At 43.3% G+C, this 19803-nt stretch overlaps 1 protein-coding gene across 1 annotated transcript; it reads left to right on the forward strand.

Annotated features, from left to right (window-relative positions):
* Positions 1–992: 992 nt before the first annotated feature.
* Positions 993–2578, forward strand: MYCFIDRAFT_214296 (uncharacterized protein). The gene has a single exon (XM_007925606.1). It carries the CDS (start codon positions 1198–1200, stop codon positions 1984–1986), a length of 789 nt encoding a protein of 262 aa, XP_007923797.1. The 5' UTR covers positions 993–1197; the 3' UTR covers positions 1987–2578.
* The last annotated feature ends 17225 nt before the right edge of the window (positions 2579–19803 follow it).

The following is a 19803-nucleotide window of genomic DNA, read 5'->3' on the forward strand; positions in this document are numbered from 1 at the left end:
CATTATTGCTTCCGTCACTGAGAAGCTGAAGGGCTTGGAGTCACGATTGACTGGATTTGCCGAAGCTGTTGTCGAAGAGCGCCAACGAGTGATGTTCACACTACATGTACTGATGCACCTCACCGTCCTGTACTCTTCGAGCGGCATATTGGACGACGCCGGAAAGCAGGGCCGTTGCAATCTTCTTGCAGCAGTTTGCATGATTCTGGTACATCCGGGCCTGCAGAGCCATCAGGAGATACTGGAATACATACACGACGCTGCCTCGACACTTGCAGATACGTTGCCGGCAGAGGTCCTGGTGAGCCTGGGACAAAGTTTACTGCGCAACGGCAAAAACGACCCGAGACTAGCATGGATTTTAGGTACAACTTCACCGCCCGACGCATGGCTTGCATTGGTCTCTCAGCCGCTGCCTCAAGGGTCTTCGCAAGCACGAGCTTTGATCAAGCAGGCTGCCAATCAGCAACAGATGGCGGGGCGGGGGAACCTGCCCTCGCCGGTACAACAGCCCAGCAGCCTGCAGAAGGCAGCTGTAAGATCGGATGGTCGATCTCTTGCAGAGATGAAGACCATGCCATTTCCACTTCGAAGATGGGAAATTATGTCCGACGCAACACCAATGGTGGGCGACAACGACACAAGTTTGAGTTTGAGTCTTTTCGGCGCAAGAAAGGTGTAACATGGGACAGGATACCATTTATGAGGCATGATGATTCGGGTCTGGGACATTTGCATACGTGCGTATGGGTAACGTGAACGAAGGAATGGGAGAATCATCGGAGTTCTTCGTGTTCGGGTGCTGCGTTCAAGCGGCTTGAAATTGTTTCCTGGTCATGGCGATCGTGAGCTTTCTGGCGCCAAGTATCATGTCATTTGAGGACGATGGGACACATGTGCCGTCCCGGGTAGAGAAGAGATTTATGTTTTTCAAGATCTGTAAGATAAGTGGACAATGAACAGACATGTGCATGACAGCCGCCTGGCCTTTGCTTTATCACCTGCAATGATGAAGTCGGGACGGCATTACCTTCGCACCTGGCTCAAGTACGCGGGCGCCGCTGCTTCTTGCGAGTTGCCTCTTGCCTTACGGAGCCCTGACTTCCGTGGCCATGATCGTTGTTCGAAGATCCTTCTCATCTGCATTGTCGTCGCAATATTGATAACGGCATTTTTCCACGAAGCACGTGACAAACCATGGATGCTACCAGCGAAGATGCATCGGTCCCTCGACATGATTCTGGAATCGCTGAGCGACCAATCGTCAATCTCCCGAAAGCAGGGAATTTTCAAGCGCGGACAAACGCTCGTTCGGATCCAAATCAGCAGACGGAGCAAGAGCGGCTACAGGCTTGGCGTAAATCTATGAAGGCCCAAACCTGCAAGGAATGGCGATACGGCCATCGATGCCACCGGCCAAACGCCAGACGTTGTCGTTACGCCCATCACCTCTTCCCTGCCATCGAATGGCGTGCATTCGACAAGGCCGACATTCTAGAGCGGTGTGCTCGGGGTACGGAATGTCGCAATCATTCACTGGACTGTCGCCACAATCATGCGCCTACAGGATCGGCTGGAGACCGGTACAGGATGCGTTTGAGGGAATATGTCAGAAGTCTTCCTTATACCGCTATTACTTGCGTTCTGTGCAACGCGTGTGGGAAGATGGATTTTGATATTGAGGATATGCTGGATCATCTTGAAACAGAGCACCCCGAGAGTTATGGGCGCTATAATCACTATAGTGATTTGTGTCCGCCTCCTCGTCTACCGGAAGATGGTCCGGATGAGCGAGTCGATCCAACTCAGGCATACCACAGCGCTGTGGATCCGCTTGGCTCTCCCGTCGCTCAATCTGGTCCTTCTTATGAAGACGGTGCACCGGATCAGACAAGTCTTATTACCACTGCGCCTGTAACGACCTCGAACGAGGATAAGTGGTCCAAATTCCCAAGCCGATCTGGATCCGAGCACGGAGACCGTTAGCAGCCTGAGTCTCCGGAGGGAGGAGATCAACGACATGGGCCAAACAAGAAGAAAGTCAGACGTAGTCAGCGAGCACGGCGAAAGCAAAAGGAGAGGGAAGCCGCTCAAGCTGCCCGAGAAAGGAGCAGAAAATGGCACAGATACGTCTTCAGAACTCTCCACCACTGGCGCAGTGGTTCGGCTTCGGCTTGGGGGGAACTCGCATGATAAATATGGGCGGGAATCATCCTGTTCACTCGCATCTGGGCATGAAGATGAACCACCTTCTGTGCTTCGATCGGGGTGCCCACGATTGGCCAGACTAACCCATTTCAAGGAGAAGTCGATAGCGGCCAACATTCTTTAGTACTGGGAGGCGATGTGCTAGAAGACTGTCTTGATTGTGCATGAGGAAAAACCTGGGGATGTCTGTCTAGATATCGCACATTATTCTTCGTGCTTCTATCGCTGTATCAAAGGCGTACATGTATAGTCGAGTTTTGAAATGGAGGGAGCGTCGATGTGATTCTTTTTTTAGCATCATCGACGTAACTTCGGTGAAGAGACTGTGAATGAGATCATATGTATTTGCGTAGCCAAGACATGCGTCGCGATCTCACGACTCTCGGCTGAGGTTCACGAGGCGGTAGAATAGAGGTGTTCTGCAGCCACTTTGCAAAGCGCTCTCTCAACCGAATACGGCCGCCAAGGTGACGATTATAGTTAGCAAGCAGGCTCTATATACCCCTATCTTGTTGAAGGCGCTCTACACGTAGAGCGCCTGTCTCAAGGCTTAATAGGTTATCGTCGGTGCTATATAGGGTATAGTGCTATTGCCTTAGGTTAAGTAAGTAACTTTATAAGACTCTTATAGAATAAGAGTCTTGCTTGTCGAGTCTACTTTTGCTACGGCTATATAACAGTTAATAGTCTATATAGTAGTTTAAATAGAGCCTATAACGGTCAGTTTCCGAGTAAGTAAGAAGTCGTTACCGTAGAAGCTATAGAGGGCTCTTTCTAGCTTAATTCTTTACCTACTCCGGCTCTAACTAAGCGCGAGTTTAGCTAGAGTCCTTTATAAACACCTAGCTTCTTCTAGCAGTTAATTAAGCGTACTATAACACCTAAACCTATTCGAATAGCAATAGCTAACTTCTATAGCAATACAGCTCCGCCGGTACCCCCGAGAGCTCCGCGATTAAGTTAAAGTGCGAGGTAGGCTCGTTAGTAGAGCTAGTTGCGAGAGAGCGTTATAGCGGCTAATCTTAAAGACGACGATACGCTAATAACTAATATTAGACGGAAGGGTTATATAGAAGCGTAGAAGCTCTGCCTTATAAGATATATAGTTACTAAAGAAGATTAGTATAGTAAGCCTTACTTCTAGGCGAAGGTCGGCAATGCCTAGATAATAGAGACTCGCAAGAAGTATAGCAACCTATAAAGGGTATTCGATCGCATACTAAAGGACTACGCTTAATATAAGCACGACAACTAGATATATTCTAGCGGCGAGAATAAGGACGACTACTTCTAAGTAATAGAAGAAGCCGAGCGAGTTATTAATAAGCATACCGCTACTAAGAAGCAAGCCGCTATCGACGTAGAAGCGGCTATTAAAGAGCGTATAGAGACCGAGCGTAGACGGAAGAACTTAATATAGCGTAGAGCTAATAAACGTAGGGTGTCTATATCTACTAGTAGTAACAGTAATAACACTAGCGGTACTAAAGACTATAAGAAGTCCGTAGACGATATAACGGACAATAAGGACACTACTACTACCGAGAGGGTTGCTATTAAGCATGCTAGAAGGCCGTTAGCAACTCCTACGGCGGAAACGGCTTCTCCGGCTCCCTCTATAACGTCCTCTACTATTGCTAGTAAAATAGCTAATTTTACTAAGAAACAAGGGAAGAAGAAAGCGATTAAGGAGAAGAAGAAGATAATAATAGAGGAGTCTATAGCGCTAATAGCGAGAGGTTATACTAAGAAGCAGAGGCGTAGCCGTAGTAGTAAGGAAGTTGCTAGCTTAAAGTCCGAGTTAGCTAAAGTTAAGGCACAGAATGCGGCTATGCTAGCTACTATTACTAATCTAGGGCATATATTCGCGCAGGCAAGGCTATAGGGTATATCCGTACCTTAGTATATGCCTTAGCAAGTAAATGCGACCTTTAGTAATATAGAAATAGCTAAATTCGCGAGAGATTTAGTAATATAGAAATAGCTAAATTCGCGAGAGAGTTGGCTCCGGAGGGCTTCGAATTTAAGGGATTTAAGCTATAAGCGGGGTAACTCCGTAGTAATATACGGAGCTAGGGTAGACTTTCCTTTCTATAGTTATTATACACTTATTTCTCAATCGATTTGCTCTAAATTTTGATATGTTATAGACCTAATAATAGTAAACAAGCGCATATATAATTATATATAGGTGCTATATATATATAGTAATATAGAGGGGGGGTAAGGGTAATAAGAATTAAGCGTTACTTATTTTAGCGGAGAATATTACGATATAACACTATTATATGTACGATAGTAGGCAGCGGTTACTATCGACCGCTACGGTCGCTATTGCTACTAATAGTAGGACTATTATATAGATAGCTTGCCTCGCGGCACCTTAGAGAAGGTATTAACTTTTGCACTATATAACCGTTACGATACCTTCGTACTATAACCGTATACCTAGCAACTTAGTAGCTTCGCTTAACACTTAGTTAGCTTCTATACTAACTACTAGTCCTCTACCCGAATCGACTCCGGTCGTTACGGCTATAACGAGAATCGACGCGATTAGCTACGGGTCCTACTAATCTTCCGCCGATTACTACGATTTAACTTCTACCCGTTACGACGGTACCTATTCGATTTACTACCCTTCCGTACTATACCCTACCGACGCGCGAGCGCCTTATCGGCGATCCTATTAGTACCCCGAGGAGACAGTAGTAGTAGTTTCTACCTTTAGTAGCAATTACCTACTATACCTAGGTCTAGGGGTAGCCGCTTTCCCTAGGAGGACCTGCCCGATAAGCTACGCTCCTCCGCCTTTAGTCGGTTCTCCGTTATTATCCTCCGTTTAGAGACTATCTCGCCTCTACCCTCTTACTAATAGTTTACCCGCTTGCTATAGCTCCTTCGGACTCGCTTCTAACTCCGGTAGAAGCCTCGAAATTAGCTAAGCTAGCGGTTTAACCGCTGCCCTAGTACTGCAATCTCGGATTGCTAGATATAAAGCCCTATATCCTACGTATCTATTCCTATATTTAGAACTACGTCGATTATAGCGAGAACTTCGCGACCTAGCTTAGGGCAAAGCTACCTCCTTTTAGGCGCTTCGCATTGTATATAGGTCTGTGCTCTCGGTTATCTCGGTTCTAAATTAATACCTAAGGCAAGCTGAGTCTTAGCGAAGCGCCTAAACTTAAAACGTTGAAAACGGACACTACACTCCCGAGAACACAGATTTAGATATTAAATAGTACAACAACTAGAGGTCTGAGCGTGTTATATATATAAAGGGGGTTCTAGAAGGCACGTAAGTGAATGATTTAGGCGTGTTACGTGAAAAAAATATATAGAACTGCGACCTGTAGAAAAATAAGACTGTTTTTACGAAGGGACAGTTATATAAGCTCGCGTTTGTCGTACGAACACCTATATTAGACAATCTACTAATACTCGTATCTGCTATTTAAAACATATAATCCCCTTAAGAAAGACCTGCTCTATTACCTCTAAGTGTTTTTGAATGCGTGTCTTGCGCTTCACTTAGTCTATATGCCTTAGCTTGTAACTAGCCTATATGCCTCTTGTTTCCGCCTATAAAGCCGCGCTCTTGTCTCCTATTACTAGAACCTTCGCAAACACTCTACTAAGTATCGCGTAACACTGCTAGACCTTTATTAAGTCCTAAACACTTTAAACAAGCATTACTAAAGCCTCCGCCTATATTAATCTCCGCCGCTACTAAGAGCGATACTCGAGTGCTGCTATATATCTTCCGATAACACATCTTCCTATACCGCCGACCCTTACAAACACGCTATATTAGTCCGCATAACTATAATAAGCCCGCTATGCCCGGCGAATACTTAAATATATCGAAGCGCTAGTAGAAAGCGGCAAAGGTTGCTACTAGTCGCGGTCGTAGCAGTAGTCGCGGTCGGCTAACTTATCGTAGATTAATTCGCGGCAGCGGCGGCGTTAGTGCTGCTAGCCTATCGCGTTAAGAAGATTAGCTAATATATCAACCTCGAGCGCCTACGGTTTATCGCAGCCCTATTATACGCGAAGAGCTAATATAGACGTGCGATCTATCTCCTATATTACCTACTATCGATGCTTTAGTGTAAGAGTAGGATGCTTACTTTAGCGTCGCCTATACTATAATTAAGAACGAGGATACGCTACTTTAATAGGTTTAGTAGCTAGTTTATAATGCCGGCTAGTATAAGGCCGCCTTAGTATACTATCGCTAGATTATCCGCTACGGTCTTCGCAAGGTCTTAAGACTGCTATATCCTTCGCGCGACTCTAAGCCCTCCGACCTACAGATTATAGTAGTTCTCGCCTTAATCTTCGGTTAATAGGATGTACTTATAATCGCTCGTACTAGCGTAGGCAAGGCATTAGTCTTTTAGGCCTTTACCCTCCTAACTAGTATAATAACTCTCTAGATTGTGCCTCTAACCCGGATTGTAGAAGAATAGGGTGCGGATATAGAGTAGGCTATACGCTAGCTCCGTCTAGAAGAATACGTACTTGTTAGTATATACGTATTAACCGCCGACACACTTAAGAAGGACCTAGATATACTAAAGGATATTAAGAACAGCAAATACAACTACATTATCTGTAGCCCTAAACAAGCTGTAACTCTAGCATTTTAAGATGTCGTGCGTGCGATTAAGCTAATGCTAGGTTTATAGGTATAGGATAAGGCTTATCTTTATCTTAAGTAGAAGGACTTCCGTAATAGCTACGGCACTATTCATTTGCTTCGGCAGCTAATAAGTATTAACACCGTGCTGCTAGCGTATTCCGCTATAGTCTCCGATGAGACTAAGAAGTATCTTATTAATAATAGTCTCCGTATCTAGAGTTTAGCTACGCTGTATACGTAGATTATCTGCGGCAGCATTAATCGTCCGGATAGCAAGTATATCCTTTAAATTCTTAAGCAAACCGAGACCAATAACTTCCGGTATCTGTACTTCGTATTACGCAAGGTAATCGATAATAAGGGCCTCGTAACTCCGCAGAATATTTAGAAGACAATAATCTTTATCGACGGCCGAGGCTCGGTAGATAAGGGTCGTTTATAGCTTATACTGTAGCTTATTTAGCTTACTAATTATATTAAAGAGCCTACCTAGGGCGACCGCAAGTATATATAGGATAGTGCGCCGATAGAAGCTAGAGTACCGTACACGATTAATGTATACGAGATTATCGGCTTCTATACCGCTTATATAGCTAAGATCGATAAGGATAAGCGATATTAGGAGTTTAAGAAGCTAGATTCCCGCATCCGCATTCTTTAGGGTATACTAGCGATAGTAGTTAGCATTAACATCCTAGATATTAAGCTAGTCTGCTAGTGCAAGTTCCCTATTACTAGGGATCTCGATAATCTAATATAGAAGCTTAGTCGTGCGGCGCGTATCGCTAGTCTTACCGCGCTTGCTATTATCTTCTTACCCTAGTATATCGACGATGCGTTTAAGCGTATACTAGCTAAGTCTAACTATCGATTAATAATCCTAAGAGAGCCTACTAGTGTTCCTACTACTAGCACCGCTATAGCTTAGGCCTCGGCCTACTACCTAGTAGCTATTATACTAGTCCGCCTAAGCTACCTCCGATATGTTACTGTCCCTAGCGAGGATTTTAATAAGGATAATGCCGATACTCTATTCGATAAGTTTAGTATAGACGACGAAGAGGAGGGTAGTAAGGAGGACGATACTAACGACACGACCTACGTTGCTAGCTTAGGTAGCACTAGCAATACTAGCAATCCGGGTCCTAGGCTCTTTATCGACAACCTATTCTATGCGGTAGTAGAGAAAGCGATCGCCGACAACGCAAGCAAGAAGCCTTAGAATTCGAAGGAGATTAGGTAGCGCAACGCTATACCTAACATCTTAAGACATATCTAGAATACGCGCTATTACCCTAACCCCGAACACCGCCGCTGCTTCCGTACTATAATACTCTAATTCTATAAGGAAGATTAGTATACATTCCCTCCGGATAAGGAGGTTGTCGGCACTAAGGACTACTACAGTATATATAATCTAGAACTACTAGAGCTGCTTTTCTAGAGAGAACCACTACCGACCCCGAAGCCTATTAAGGCTCTAACTGCAAACTCTATATAGGCCTTTACCTTGCGAGATCTCTCGAATTAGGTATAACAGCGTATTAAACAGCTCTACGAAGACCTATACGAGAACCGTATATTCGAGGTCGTGCTATCTAACTTCCTAATACCGGATCCAATACTATAGGATCTATACGAGCTCTTTAACGAGAAGTATAGCAAGGATATCGAGAGCTTTAGTAGCGTAGACGAGACTAAGATCGAGGAGCGTATACTAGCATTTATATTATAGCTCCGCGAGAATAATAAGTACTAGAGAGACGTACTACTATAGGATCTAGTCTAGGAGATTAATCGTATCGCTAAGTAGGTTCTTACTAATCGTACTGCCTAGGTTAAGCAAGACGAAAAGAACAAAGCCGAGAAGGCTATAAAGGAGGCTGCAAAGGAGGCTATAAAGGCTAAAGCTACTACCCGCGCTATAGCTATAGCAGATGCTACTAAGCCTAGTCCTTCTTAACTAACAATATAGGTATAGCGCTAAGCACAGATCGAGCAGAATATAGCTAACTTAGCTAAGGTATCGTAGAAACTTCGCAAGAATTAGCTTCGTAAGACTGCCGCCGCTAATCGATCTTAGGGTCGTAGTAGACGTACGGTAGAAGACGAAGACTTCGAGGCAGTAGAGCGTCTTTAGTAGTAGGTAGCTCGTCTCTCTAGCCTAGTATCTAGTCGTCGCTTAAGTCGCTCTACTCGTCTATCTACGCGTAAGTTAGCTCGTCGGCGTAATATAGGCTAGTAAGAGGGTAATAATAAGGAGGATAAGCTACTCTTTAGTCGTTATTGATTTAGCACAATTACGCTAGCGGTCCTTAGATATAGATAGAAGAGGGAAGAGGGAAGAGTCTCGTATAGGATACAATGCTAGAAGGATAATATTAAAACAATAGGCGGCGAGTATAGATTAGTAGATTGAGAATGCTTTCTGCTTCTATAGTCGTTCGGGGAGAATCTAATAGTATCTTTAATTAGTGCTGCTCCTATTGCTAGGTCTTTGAATATATAGTAATCCTTATCCGGGTTTAAGACAGCTAACTAGGCGCGGCGTACAGCTTGTACCTAGCTAATAGGCGTTTGTTGTCGTATAGCTATAGCTATAGCAGCTTATGCCTGCTGCTGCTAATAGGCGTTTGTTGTCGTATAGCTATATTACCCTGTGCCTGCTAATAGGCGTTTGTTATCGTATAGCTATATTAGCGTATAAGCGTATCCGGAAGGATAAGCGCAGTGCTTATCGTCGTTACCGGCTAATCTATCTATCCTTAAGCGTATCCGGAGACTAAACACAGTGCTTATCGTCGCTAGCAATTGTAGCCTTAGGCATTCAACTAGACTAGCAGCAGTCGGCGGTAACGTATAGCCGTTATTGTTGCCTTACTATTGTCGTAAATAGCGCAATACTATTAGTAGAGGCAAACCTTACCTGCGATGCGCTAATATAGACCTACGCTTCCTAGTTTAACTTCTTCTTCTTCTTCTTCTTCTTCTTCTATACGTATACTAATACACTAACACCCCTAGTAATATACTAGCTATCGGCTTCTTAGCAACAGTATCGATACCTCTTTGTCGTATATAGGTAGCTCTATAGCGATTAACACTATTCCTTGCTAGTTCTACGACTTGCTATCGATAGAGCCGCTTATCTAATAGTTGAGGTTCCTCGGCAGGTGGTTTGTTTAGTCCTTTTAGTCTCCGATAGGCTTTATCGACGTAAGACGTTACGAAGGCGACTCTCCTAGCGAGTAGGTTGTTTTCTATAGCTTTAGCGGGCGCCGACTACGCATTTAACCGAAAGAGTATAGTTTTTGTTAGATCGCAGTCTTGTCTTAGTGTAACAAACTGCGGGTCTCGGGTAGATTAGCGGAGGTAAAAACTCTTTAGTAAGATACACCTATAATGCGGCTAACGGTCTAACTCGGTAAAAACTCTTTAGTAAGGTATACCTTAAGTAGCGGCTCGATAGCGACTCTCCTACTAAGTAGATAGGATAGGTTCGTAGCATTGCTATAGGCCTAACTCGGTAAAAACTCTTTAGTAAGGTACACCTTAAGTAGCGGCTATAGGCTTCCTACGTTCGGATTCTTTATAGGATAATATACGCGCATCTAGTTAAGTCGGCGTAACGCCTTCGTTAGGACTGTTAGTTATAATAACCTTAGTCGTTGCGTAAGGGCCTCTAGTATACTTATTAAGCCCGAAGGCGCTTAGTCTTTACTACTATACGACTGTAGCCCTTTGCGTATTAAGACTGCTATTCGACTATAGTACGTACCAATCCGAAAGCGTATTAAGACTGTTATCCGACTATAGTACGCCTCCTTTTGTTCTAGTAAGCGCATCGACATTGCTATACAACTATAACGCGCTCGACAACCTCTTCTACGGTGTCTCTAATACTAAGGGCGCGTTACATCTATTGTTATCTAGGTACTAATAGGTGTCGCTTTAGCGAATAGGCTATTGTGTTTCGCTTAATAAGTCCCGTCCTACATACCTTGTCTTCGGTTATACGTACTGTAGTTAGTAATAGAATGCGCTAATTACTACGTATGCGCGTATATATACTTGTACTTATACTTATTACGCGTACCTGTAGCAAATAGGCTATATATAATTCTAGTGTGTTTCGGGGCGTATACTTCTATAGCCGCTTAGTGCCGCTAGTTAAACAGATCCCTAGACGCAATTGCTTTTATCTATACTATCTTATATAGCAGCTAGTCCTTCTAGTAGATCGTAACTGAGATTTAAGTAAAGGAGGGCGTTAACGTAAGAGGGCTATTATAGCTTCTCGAAGAGTGCTTACGCTCGATATACGTTATCGCCTCGCGTATCTATCCTTACTGTATATGTTATAGTGCCTATAAGAGCACGCGGTATAATAAGTATAGTATTAGTATTAGTATCTCGACTTCTCGACTTCTCGACTTCTCGACTTCTCGACTTCTCGACTTCTCGGGCTTCGGAGGCGGTTCTTAGTGCCTAAGGCGGCCGTCGTTATCGTATTAGACACTTTTGCTAGCGCTATTTACTAGAAATGCGCTTAATCGACGTATCTCGTCGCAGGCTCGTAGCAGCGTAAAAGTAGTAAAGTCGGTATTATATTTTGTTATAATATACGGAAGGAAGTAGCTATAACGTTTAATCCCGCCAATTAGGCGCCCTACTATACTAAATCCGGGTCTTAGCGGGACTCGACATCCTAGTCGCTTCTTCGACTTTACGGTTCCTACTTCCTCGTAATATAAGCGACTATTAGTATACTAGCGACTATTAGTATACTAGCGACTATTAGTATACCTAAGGCTACCGGTAAGCGCGTTAATAGCTAAGACAATGTGCTCGACTACGAGAGCAAACCTACTTAGCGAGCTTATAAGGACATAATAGAAGAAGGGCCTACTTAGCGAGCTTATAAGGACATAATAGAAGAGTAGTAAAGAGCTAGTATATAGGTTAGCTATCGACGTACGACTAAGACTACCGATAAGCGCGTTAATAGCTAAGGTAACGTGCTCGACTACGAGGGCAAACTACCGCTAAGCAAGCGCGTTAACAGCTAAGGCAACGTACTCGACTACGAAGGGTAAACCTACTTAGCGAGCTTACGAGGACATAATAGAAGAGCCTGCTTAGTAGCGAGGATAGTGTCCGTATCGCTAAAGAAGAAAGAAAGCCGTAGACATGAATTTTAATATATATATAGCTCTTATTATTATGCCCTTATAATAGAGTAAGGAACGATATAAGCTACAATTACGACTTTACTTTGCCCTCCTACTGTTAGCTTTGCAACACTTCTAAGCGTTAGATTACATGCTTTAGATCCGCCGAGCCTTTATATACTAGTAGCATCGACTATTTCTAAGTCTAGGTTAGCAAAGCCCTTATCGTCTACGAACGGCTTATATAGGAACGCCGTATTGTTATCTACTACGCTAGTAGCGACGGGACCTCGATTAGCACCGCTATTAATACGTTCCCTCGTATTAGCACTATCGATCTTATCTATACTATTAGTAGCAGTATTAGCCGACGTGCGAGTTATGCCTCTAACTAGGCGTATATTAGCCTAATATAGTGCCTCGATAGCTAGCACGATTTAAGCTACGCCGAGCTACTAAATGTCGTCTAATAGGACTCGTATATCCTCTCTTAGGCTATCCTATAGCTAGACTTTAGTAAGACTATCTTCGATTAGCTTTAGAGTAAAGGCTACGATATAATTGCTAATCTTCTTCTCGGTATAGTAGCTAGTGCTCTTAGGTCCTAGGCCTTCGAATATATTACGGATATTCTTCGAAGCCTCGCGGTTCTAAGAGATAAGCTCTATAGTAGTAGCGATGTTATAGGTCGAATTGCTATAGGCTTTAATATCGTCTATGTACTCTTTGTTATGTAGCTTAAGCAACTCGTTAGTAGCAACACCTCTACTACTATCTATCTTAACTACGGAAGACTCGAGGATTGTATCCTAGAGATCCTAGTACGCTACGCTACTTAACAACTACCGTATATACACTATCTCCCGACCGTAACTAAGTTAATAAGCGCTAAAGAAGTTTAGTATAAGGATGTTAATTATGCGTCGAAGATGCCCGATATCTATCTTACGGATTGCCTCGTAGATAGTAAGGTAGTTGTCGATTTCAATTAGTATACGCGCTATAGTAGTAAAGTTAGGATCGACGACACGGCCGGTATTATCCTTGCTAACCTATACTTTCTAAGTAAGGGCTATCTCGTAGACAGCTTCTACGACTTCTAGGTACTGCTTAGGAGTAATACGGTTCTCAATTATATACCGTATAGCATCGACATAGCTCTTATTAGCTAACTTAGGATCTATAAAGTCTAGCTAGCTACGGTCGATAAAGATTCGAATAACTAAGGCTATAATACGACCGCGATATAATCGGACTACGACCTACTTAATAATATAGTACTAGTACTTCTTATTAGTTAGACGGGTTACGCTATAGTACGTAGTATTATCCTAGTAGTTATAAGCAAGCTTCTTACCCTTGTCGTAGTTGTTCCGTAGATAATAAGTCTTTATAGAGGTATAATAGGCGTTTATCTCGACGTAGAACATCGCTGCGATAGGCACTATAAACTCCTTACAGTCGTAGGTACGGGTACTTTTAACACTGCCGGCTTAGACGCTACGAATACGCTCGACAGTTAGCTAGTCGCTAATAACGATAATAAGCTAGTCCTAGAATGCTTTATTGTCCGGATCAAGCTTAAGAAACGACTAGAAGATGTCGTTATATACTTTATAGGTCTCCTCGATTGAGGCCTTATTATAATCTAATACCGGCAGCGAGATAATAATCGTTCTGCTATCTTTTAGGTTCTTAATACGGATCTTGTACTATAGCAAACGCGATGTCTTAGTGCCGCTATTCTTCGTCAATTTATAGCTATTAAAGTCGAAGTCCTCGAATAGCTTCTTTAGCTCCGAACTGAATATAAAGCCTATCGCCTAGTCGATATAATACAGAGATATAGCCTTACGAGCGGCATCCTTCTTATAGCTACGTAAGATAACCTTCGGATTTAGCTTCTTCGTGCGATCTAGTATATTCCGGCGGAGCGGCTTCTTTATCGCGCGATATCGAGCAATGTAAGAAGTAGTTATATTTCTCTGCTTCGTAGATTAGCCGATAGCTTATATACCGTAACGATCCTAGGAGATATAGTAGTTGTCGTAGACAATAACAACCGGCTGCTTCTTTATCTTCTTAGCTAGGGCAATAGCACGCTTACGATTCTCGATAGCAATCTTACGAGCGACTATCTAGATTGTCGAGTAGGCTAAGTATATACTAAGGCTACTAAGCACATTTACGACACGCCGCTTAATACCGGAAGTATATAGGAATAAGTTAAAACCCTTCGCGAAGAAATAGGCTTTCTTTAAGGCTATAGACTGAGCTACTATCTAAGTAATAGTGCAGATACGCTTCTCGTATCGGCGGTGCTTGTCTCGTTCTTCGGCGGCATCCTTATCCTCCTAATCGTCGTCGTTATTATCGCCTCCGCTAGTAGCTAGCTACGATATATCCATACTAACCTTAGTACGCTTGTTTAGTAGCAGACGCTCGAGCAACTTATACTATATTAGAGCGGTTTCTTAAATAATTTCTACTATATCTATAAGGTCGGCTAGCTTAACGGCCTTTATCGTATCGTACTTATTAAAGAACTTCTGTCCGATAAGCTTCTTTAACTTAGAGCGCAACTCTCGACCGCTAATTAAGCATTCTCGAGCAAAGTTGTTTAGAATGTACCTAATACGACGTCGATAGGTCTTGCTACCTAGCTTCTCGACCTACCGGCGGAGGAACTTTATTACGCTTAGGGACTCGATCTTAAACTATGCTATTAGAGTCTTAAACTTCTCCTCGTCAGTCTTGTCGGCTACTATACGCTGCTATCGTGTCTTACGCTTATTAGCAATAGTAGCAGGAGCTTTACCTCGCTTGCCGCTATACGTACGTAGTCTATCGATAGTGTCTTCTTTATCTTCTTCGCAGTCGGATTCCTACTTATTATCTAAATTGAAGCCGTCGGCCTCGTTCGCTATTATCTCTAACTCGATATTATCCTCGCTAAGTCTATCGTCCTATTCCGAAGCCTCGCTCTCGAGGTCGTCCTTATCTTCTTCTCCGGCCTAAGAACTAATCTCTAGGATTGGCGCTTAACGACAAGCTACGAGGCGACGTGCTTATCGGCTAACTATAGTCTATATACAATTAATATCTAATGTTAGCAGTGCTATACTTAGATCGCTCGATATATTATTAAGAGGGCCCGGAACTAGGCCGCTGCCTATAAACGCGAAGGTCTGCGGTAGTAGATCGTCGAGGTCTATATCCTCTAGTATATCGTCCGATATAATAGCGGGCGGCGATGTTTGATTGGTATTTAGTATACTTCTTACTATAGCGGTATCAGCGGAAGATTAATATACAGAGGTAGTTAATATATAGAGGTAGTTAATATACAGAGGTAGTTAATATATAGAGGTAGATGTATTCTAGAAGATGCAAATAACAAGTTTATAAAGAAGTGTAGTAAGATAGAAGAGGGTAGGTTAGAGTTAGACGCGACTAGTCGCGTAGTATATACAAAAGCACGGACCGAGAATCTACGGGAATATACGCTAGCGTATATAACTATCCGCACCGCTTCTTTATAGGTCGACGCGTTTCTACTACGCGTCTACGAACCTTAACCTTCGAATATTAACCTACAACCTTTAATAACAACGTCGACCGCTCTAAAGCTTATACGTAGAAGCTAATACCTCTTCTACGACAGATAAGAGCTATAGCATAGTATAGCTCCACTTAACGACTACCTCGAGCCGTAGACTACTAGCGATAACATGTCCGATCTCTACTAGCGTATCGCCCGTATTAATCTACTCTTACTACTAACCCTGCCTTCTATACTAGCATCGTTTCCGATAGTTTGCTCGAGATGTAGGACTAGTAGTATACTACGCTAAATGACCTCGCTAAGCACGCTTAATATCTCGGTCGTGCTGCTCGTAGTAGCGGTATTGTCTAATCTAGCGTTATTAAGGTTTAGGTCGTTGTCGATAAGACTAAGAGCACCGAGTCTCGTACTACGGTATACTAGTCGATTATCGAGGGACCCGAGAAGGACTTAGTTAAGGCTTTTAAGGAAGTCTTTAATCGATACTAATCGCGGTATGTGTTTAGTCGTATGTTGTTTAGCTATATGCTAATAATTTGTAGGACATATATACGCACTATAAGCTCCGCTAAGCGACCTCCGCTTATCGACTAGAATATAATACTACTACGTCGCATCGATATAAACAGTATATAGAATGTCTTAGAATTGCACGCGCAATAAGCGCTAAGTGTTTGCAGGTAAAATAAAGAGGATATAATTTAGCCGGCTTCTACTACTTGCTCGTAGAAGCATTAAAACAACATTATATAGTATTATGCCTAGTAAAGAATCTACTTAGAATTGCACGCTCTATAACCTTTAATAGTTCCTTTCTCGAGATATTAGTGTCGCAATATAGGTGTCTATCGGCCTATAGCTAAAGCCGGCTAGCTATAGGCTAGCTAAACAAACCCGGCTTAGGAGATTGATAGTATCTTAACGCTACAACGTCGCACGCGATTCATTTTTACAGCGTTAAACTTACAATTGCACGCGCTATAAGATGCACTTCTAACAATTCTATATTTCGCGTTATGCGCTAAGTTAGTTATTTTAACTGTCTAAATCTAATAGTTTGTATTTAGACCCTTGCTGCGCAAGGCGTTTATAAATAAACGATAATGTTACTTACTTAGCCTACGTATACAAGGGTCTAATAGGAGATAGGGGCAAAGCACGGCCGAATCGACTTACTTGCCTTATACGTTCTATATTATTACCTACTCGTAGGAAATCCGCCGCCTCTATAGGCTAAAATTAAGGAACTCTACCTAGACGCCCTTAACGGTTACAACTTCCTAGGATAGTAGGTAGTAGATAAAGGAATCCTAACTAAATCGGTTAAGGAGCTTAAAGCCGCGCTCCTAACGGTGCGCGATTTACGCTATTACCGTTAATTCTACCCGGAGATCTATCTACTACCTATAGTAGAGCAGCGCCTACTAGCCCGACCGCCTTAAGTCCTACCGCGGCCTACGGTTTCGCCTATTACTACGGTAGAAACAACCGTACCGCCGGAATAGCGTCCCGGTTCGCCTAATAGCTCGCTTAAATCGGTTTTCTTATAGAGGCTACTTAAGCTACGATACCCGGCGGACGAGAATCCTTAGAAGCTAAGAGGGCCTCTACCTAAGACTTCCCCTAAGGAACCGTTAACTAGGCCTTCCGATCTATCGACGTCGCCGTTCTAGGATATCGGTCGCGGCTAATTACCTCTAATAAACGACGGCCTCGCCGACCTATAGGCTAACGAGCCGCGTAGTCGTTTCTAATATCGTACCCTAGTAGATACCTCGTAGACAACCGAGGAAATCGATAGGGCAAATATCGCCGTATAATAGAACTATTAGCGTCGTAATTATCTTCGCGAATTAGCTAGACGGAGAGGAGTCTATCTTAACGAAGTCGTATTAGACTTTCTAATAGAATAGGCGATTTTACCGCTATCGGCTATGCGTAAGCTAAGTCCGCCCTAGCCGAACCCGGGTTAATACGATTACTAGTAGAGGGTAGACGTATATATAAATGTCTATAGGCATAGCCGCTTACGTTAGAGCGGGTTTACGCTAGGCGATCCGCCTAGCAATCCGCCTAGTAATCCTTCTAGCAATCTACCTGGTAATTCTCCTAACGATCCCCTACTACCGCTACCTAGTAACTTCGATCCGGGTATTTCCTCTCGTAAGCCGACGTAGGGTTAGCCTTTGCCCTTTCCGCTATTAGACTTATAGGGTCTACTACGGGAAGGCAAGAAGTAACGCCGGAAGCACCGTTAGTATAGGGATAACCCGAGTAAGGATAGATCCTTATTAGATAGTAAGGATTCGGACGACTCCGATTAATTCTCGTCGGATAACGATAGTTCCTCGGATACTAGTTATTATAGATACGCCCGCTATCGTAGATACTATTAGCATTATCGGAACTACGTCGCGGAATCGCTAGTTTCTAAAGCGAGTTATATCTAGGGGTACTACGCCCGCCCCTAGCGGCTACGCTTCGATCTAGCGTATCTTAGGTTCTTCGATCCTCTACTTAGCGTTACAGATTACGGCGAGGGAGACTACGCTTTAGTCGGGAATAAGATAATATACCGTTCGGTACATGCTTTTATCGAAGCGGCTAAGGATTATACTTATATCGTAGAGCGAGAGACGGTTCGTTTTAACCTCTCCCTTTACTTTCGAGAGATAGCGCTTAGTTAGTATTATAGTTACCTTTCTAGCTGTAACCGAGTAAAGCTCTACGGCGGATACGGTCTAAAACGCTAGGAACGTTGTCTTAGTAAGAAATAGAAGGTCCCTCCGATAAAGGCGATAGATCTCCTCGATAAGTAACGCTACGACTAGTAGGATATCGCTTTAGGGCGTTTAGTAACGGACTTTATTATTAAGACGGTGCGACTCGCTAAGGATGCTAGTATATAGAAATCGAACCGGCTCTTAGAAGCTTATCGTCGAATAGATCCGCGCCTCTAATTAAATATAGACGAGCTAAATTGTCGTATAAAGGTCGATAAGTAGGTTACGTACTATAAGAAGCAGGCATTAATCTAGGAATATATACTTTCGTCCTCGTCTAATTGTCGCCTAGACGCTACGACTAGGAATATTAGCCGCGCGGATAAGGCTACCTAGTAGAACCGATACGAAGGGAACGCCTCTTATACCTTAGCGAGCTTCGCTCTAGTAAGAGCGTCCCCTAACTACTAGAACTACGATATCGACCGACCGAACCTACTACGCCTTACTAACGCCTATTAGTAGAATCGCCTACCTAACGCCTCTTAGTAGAATCGCCTACTACTAGTAGGAAATAGTAAAGGACCGTCGAAGGGTAGTAGCTCTACCTTCCTTCTAAAAGACCTAAAGCGAGTCGATTTGCGCCTATTTAATCGATAGGATAGAAAGCGTAACGATCGAGCTCGTAAGTAGGCTAACTTTGCCGATAATAGTAAGAGAGTAGGCGATACTATAAATAATGCTAACTAAGCCGACGACGGCTATTAGGAGGATAGTTAGGAGGATAATAGGAGAACCGACGCGGATAATTATAGCTATTTTAGTAACGCCGGAGAAGACGCCGACTACTTTACCGACCTATACGACTCTAATCTAGGCTTAGGAGCTTACTTTGCGGACGTAGGCGATCGCTCGCTATTAGCGTTAAACTTAGTACTATAGGCTAAAGCGTCCCTACTAGCGGCGATCTAACTATTTGCCTCTACGAAGTACGCTTACAAGGTCTATAGGCGGCGATTTAAGTTAGGCAACCTTCTATACTAGTATGTTCGTAAGGAGTATATAGGGACGACGACGCCTTCTACTATTATCGAATACATATTAGCAAACCTAGAAGTAATTTAGTCGAAGGCGCCTCCGTTAGCTTAGTAAGGTTACGCATTTCGGAATTAGCAATATATAACTTTCCCTCTTCGGTTGTTACTATCTAGTACATCTATATAGGTCTGCCTAGATACTAGCTATACGCTTACTATTGCGGAAAAAGACTTTGTTTTAAGCTATTACCCGGACGTAGAGGTACGTAAGCTACGCGAACCGATCGAATCGGCGGCATTGCCGGCGCGTATCGCTCTAGGGAATACGTTGTATTAGATATGTTTATCCTAGTAGCGAAGACGGACAGTATAGTCTCCCTAGTACGAATAACTCGCGAGGTTTACCTAGTTCCTAAACTAAAGGCAAAAATCCTAGTCGGTATAGATACGA

This window comes from Pseudocercospora fijiensis (assembly GCF_000340215.1).
Source record: "Pseudocercospora fijiensis CIRAD86 unplaced genomic scaffold MYCFIscaffold_2, whole genome shotgun sequence".
Lineage (NCBI taxonomy): Eukaryota > Fungi > Ascomycota > Dothideomycetes > Mycosphaerellales > Mycosphaerellaceae > Pseudocercospora > Pseudocercospora fijiensis.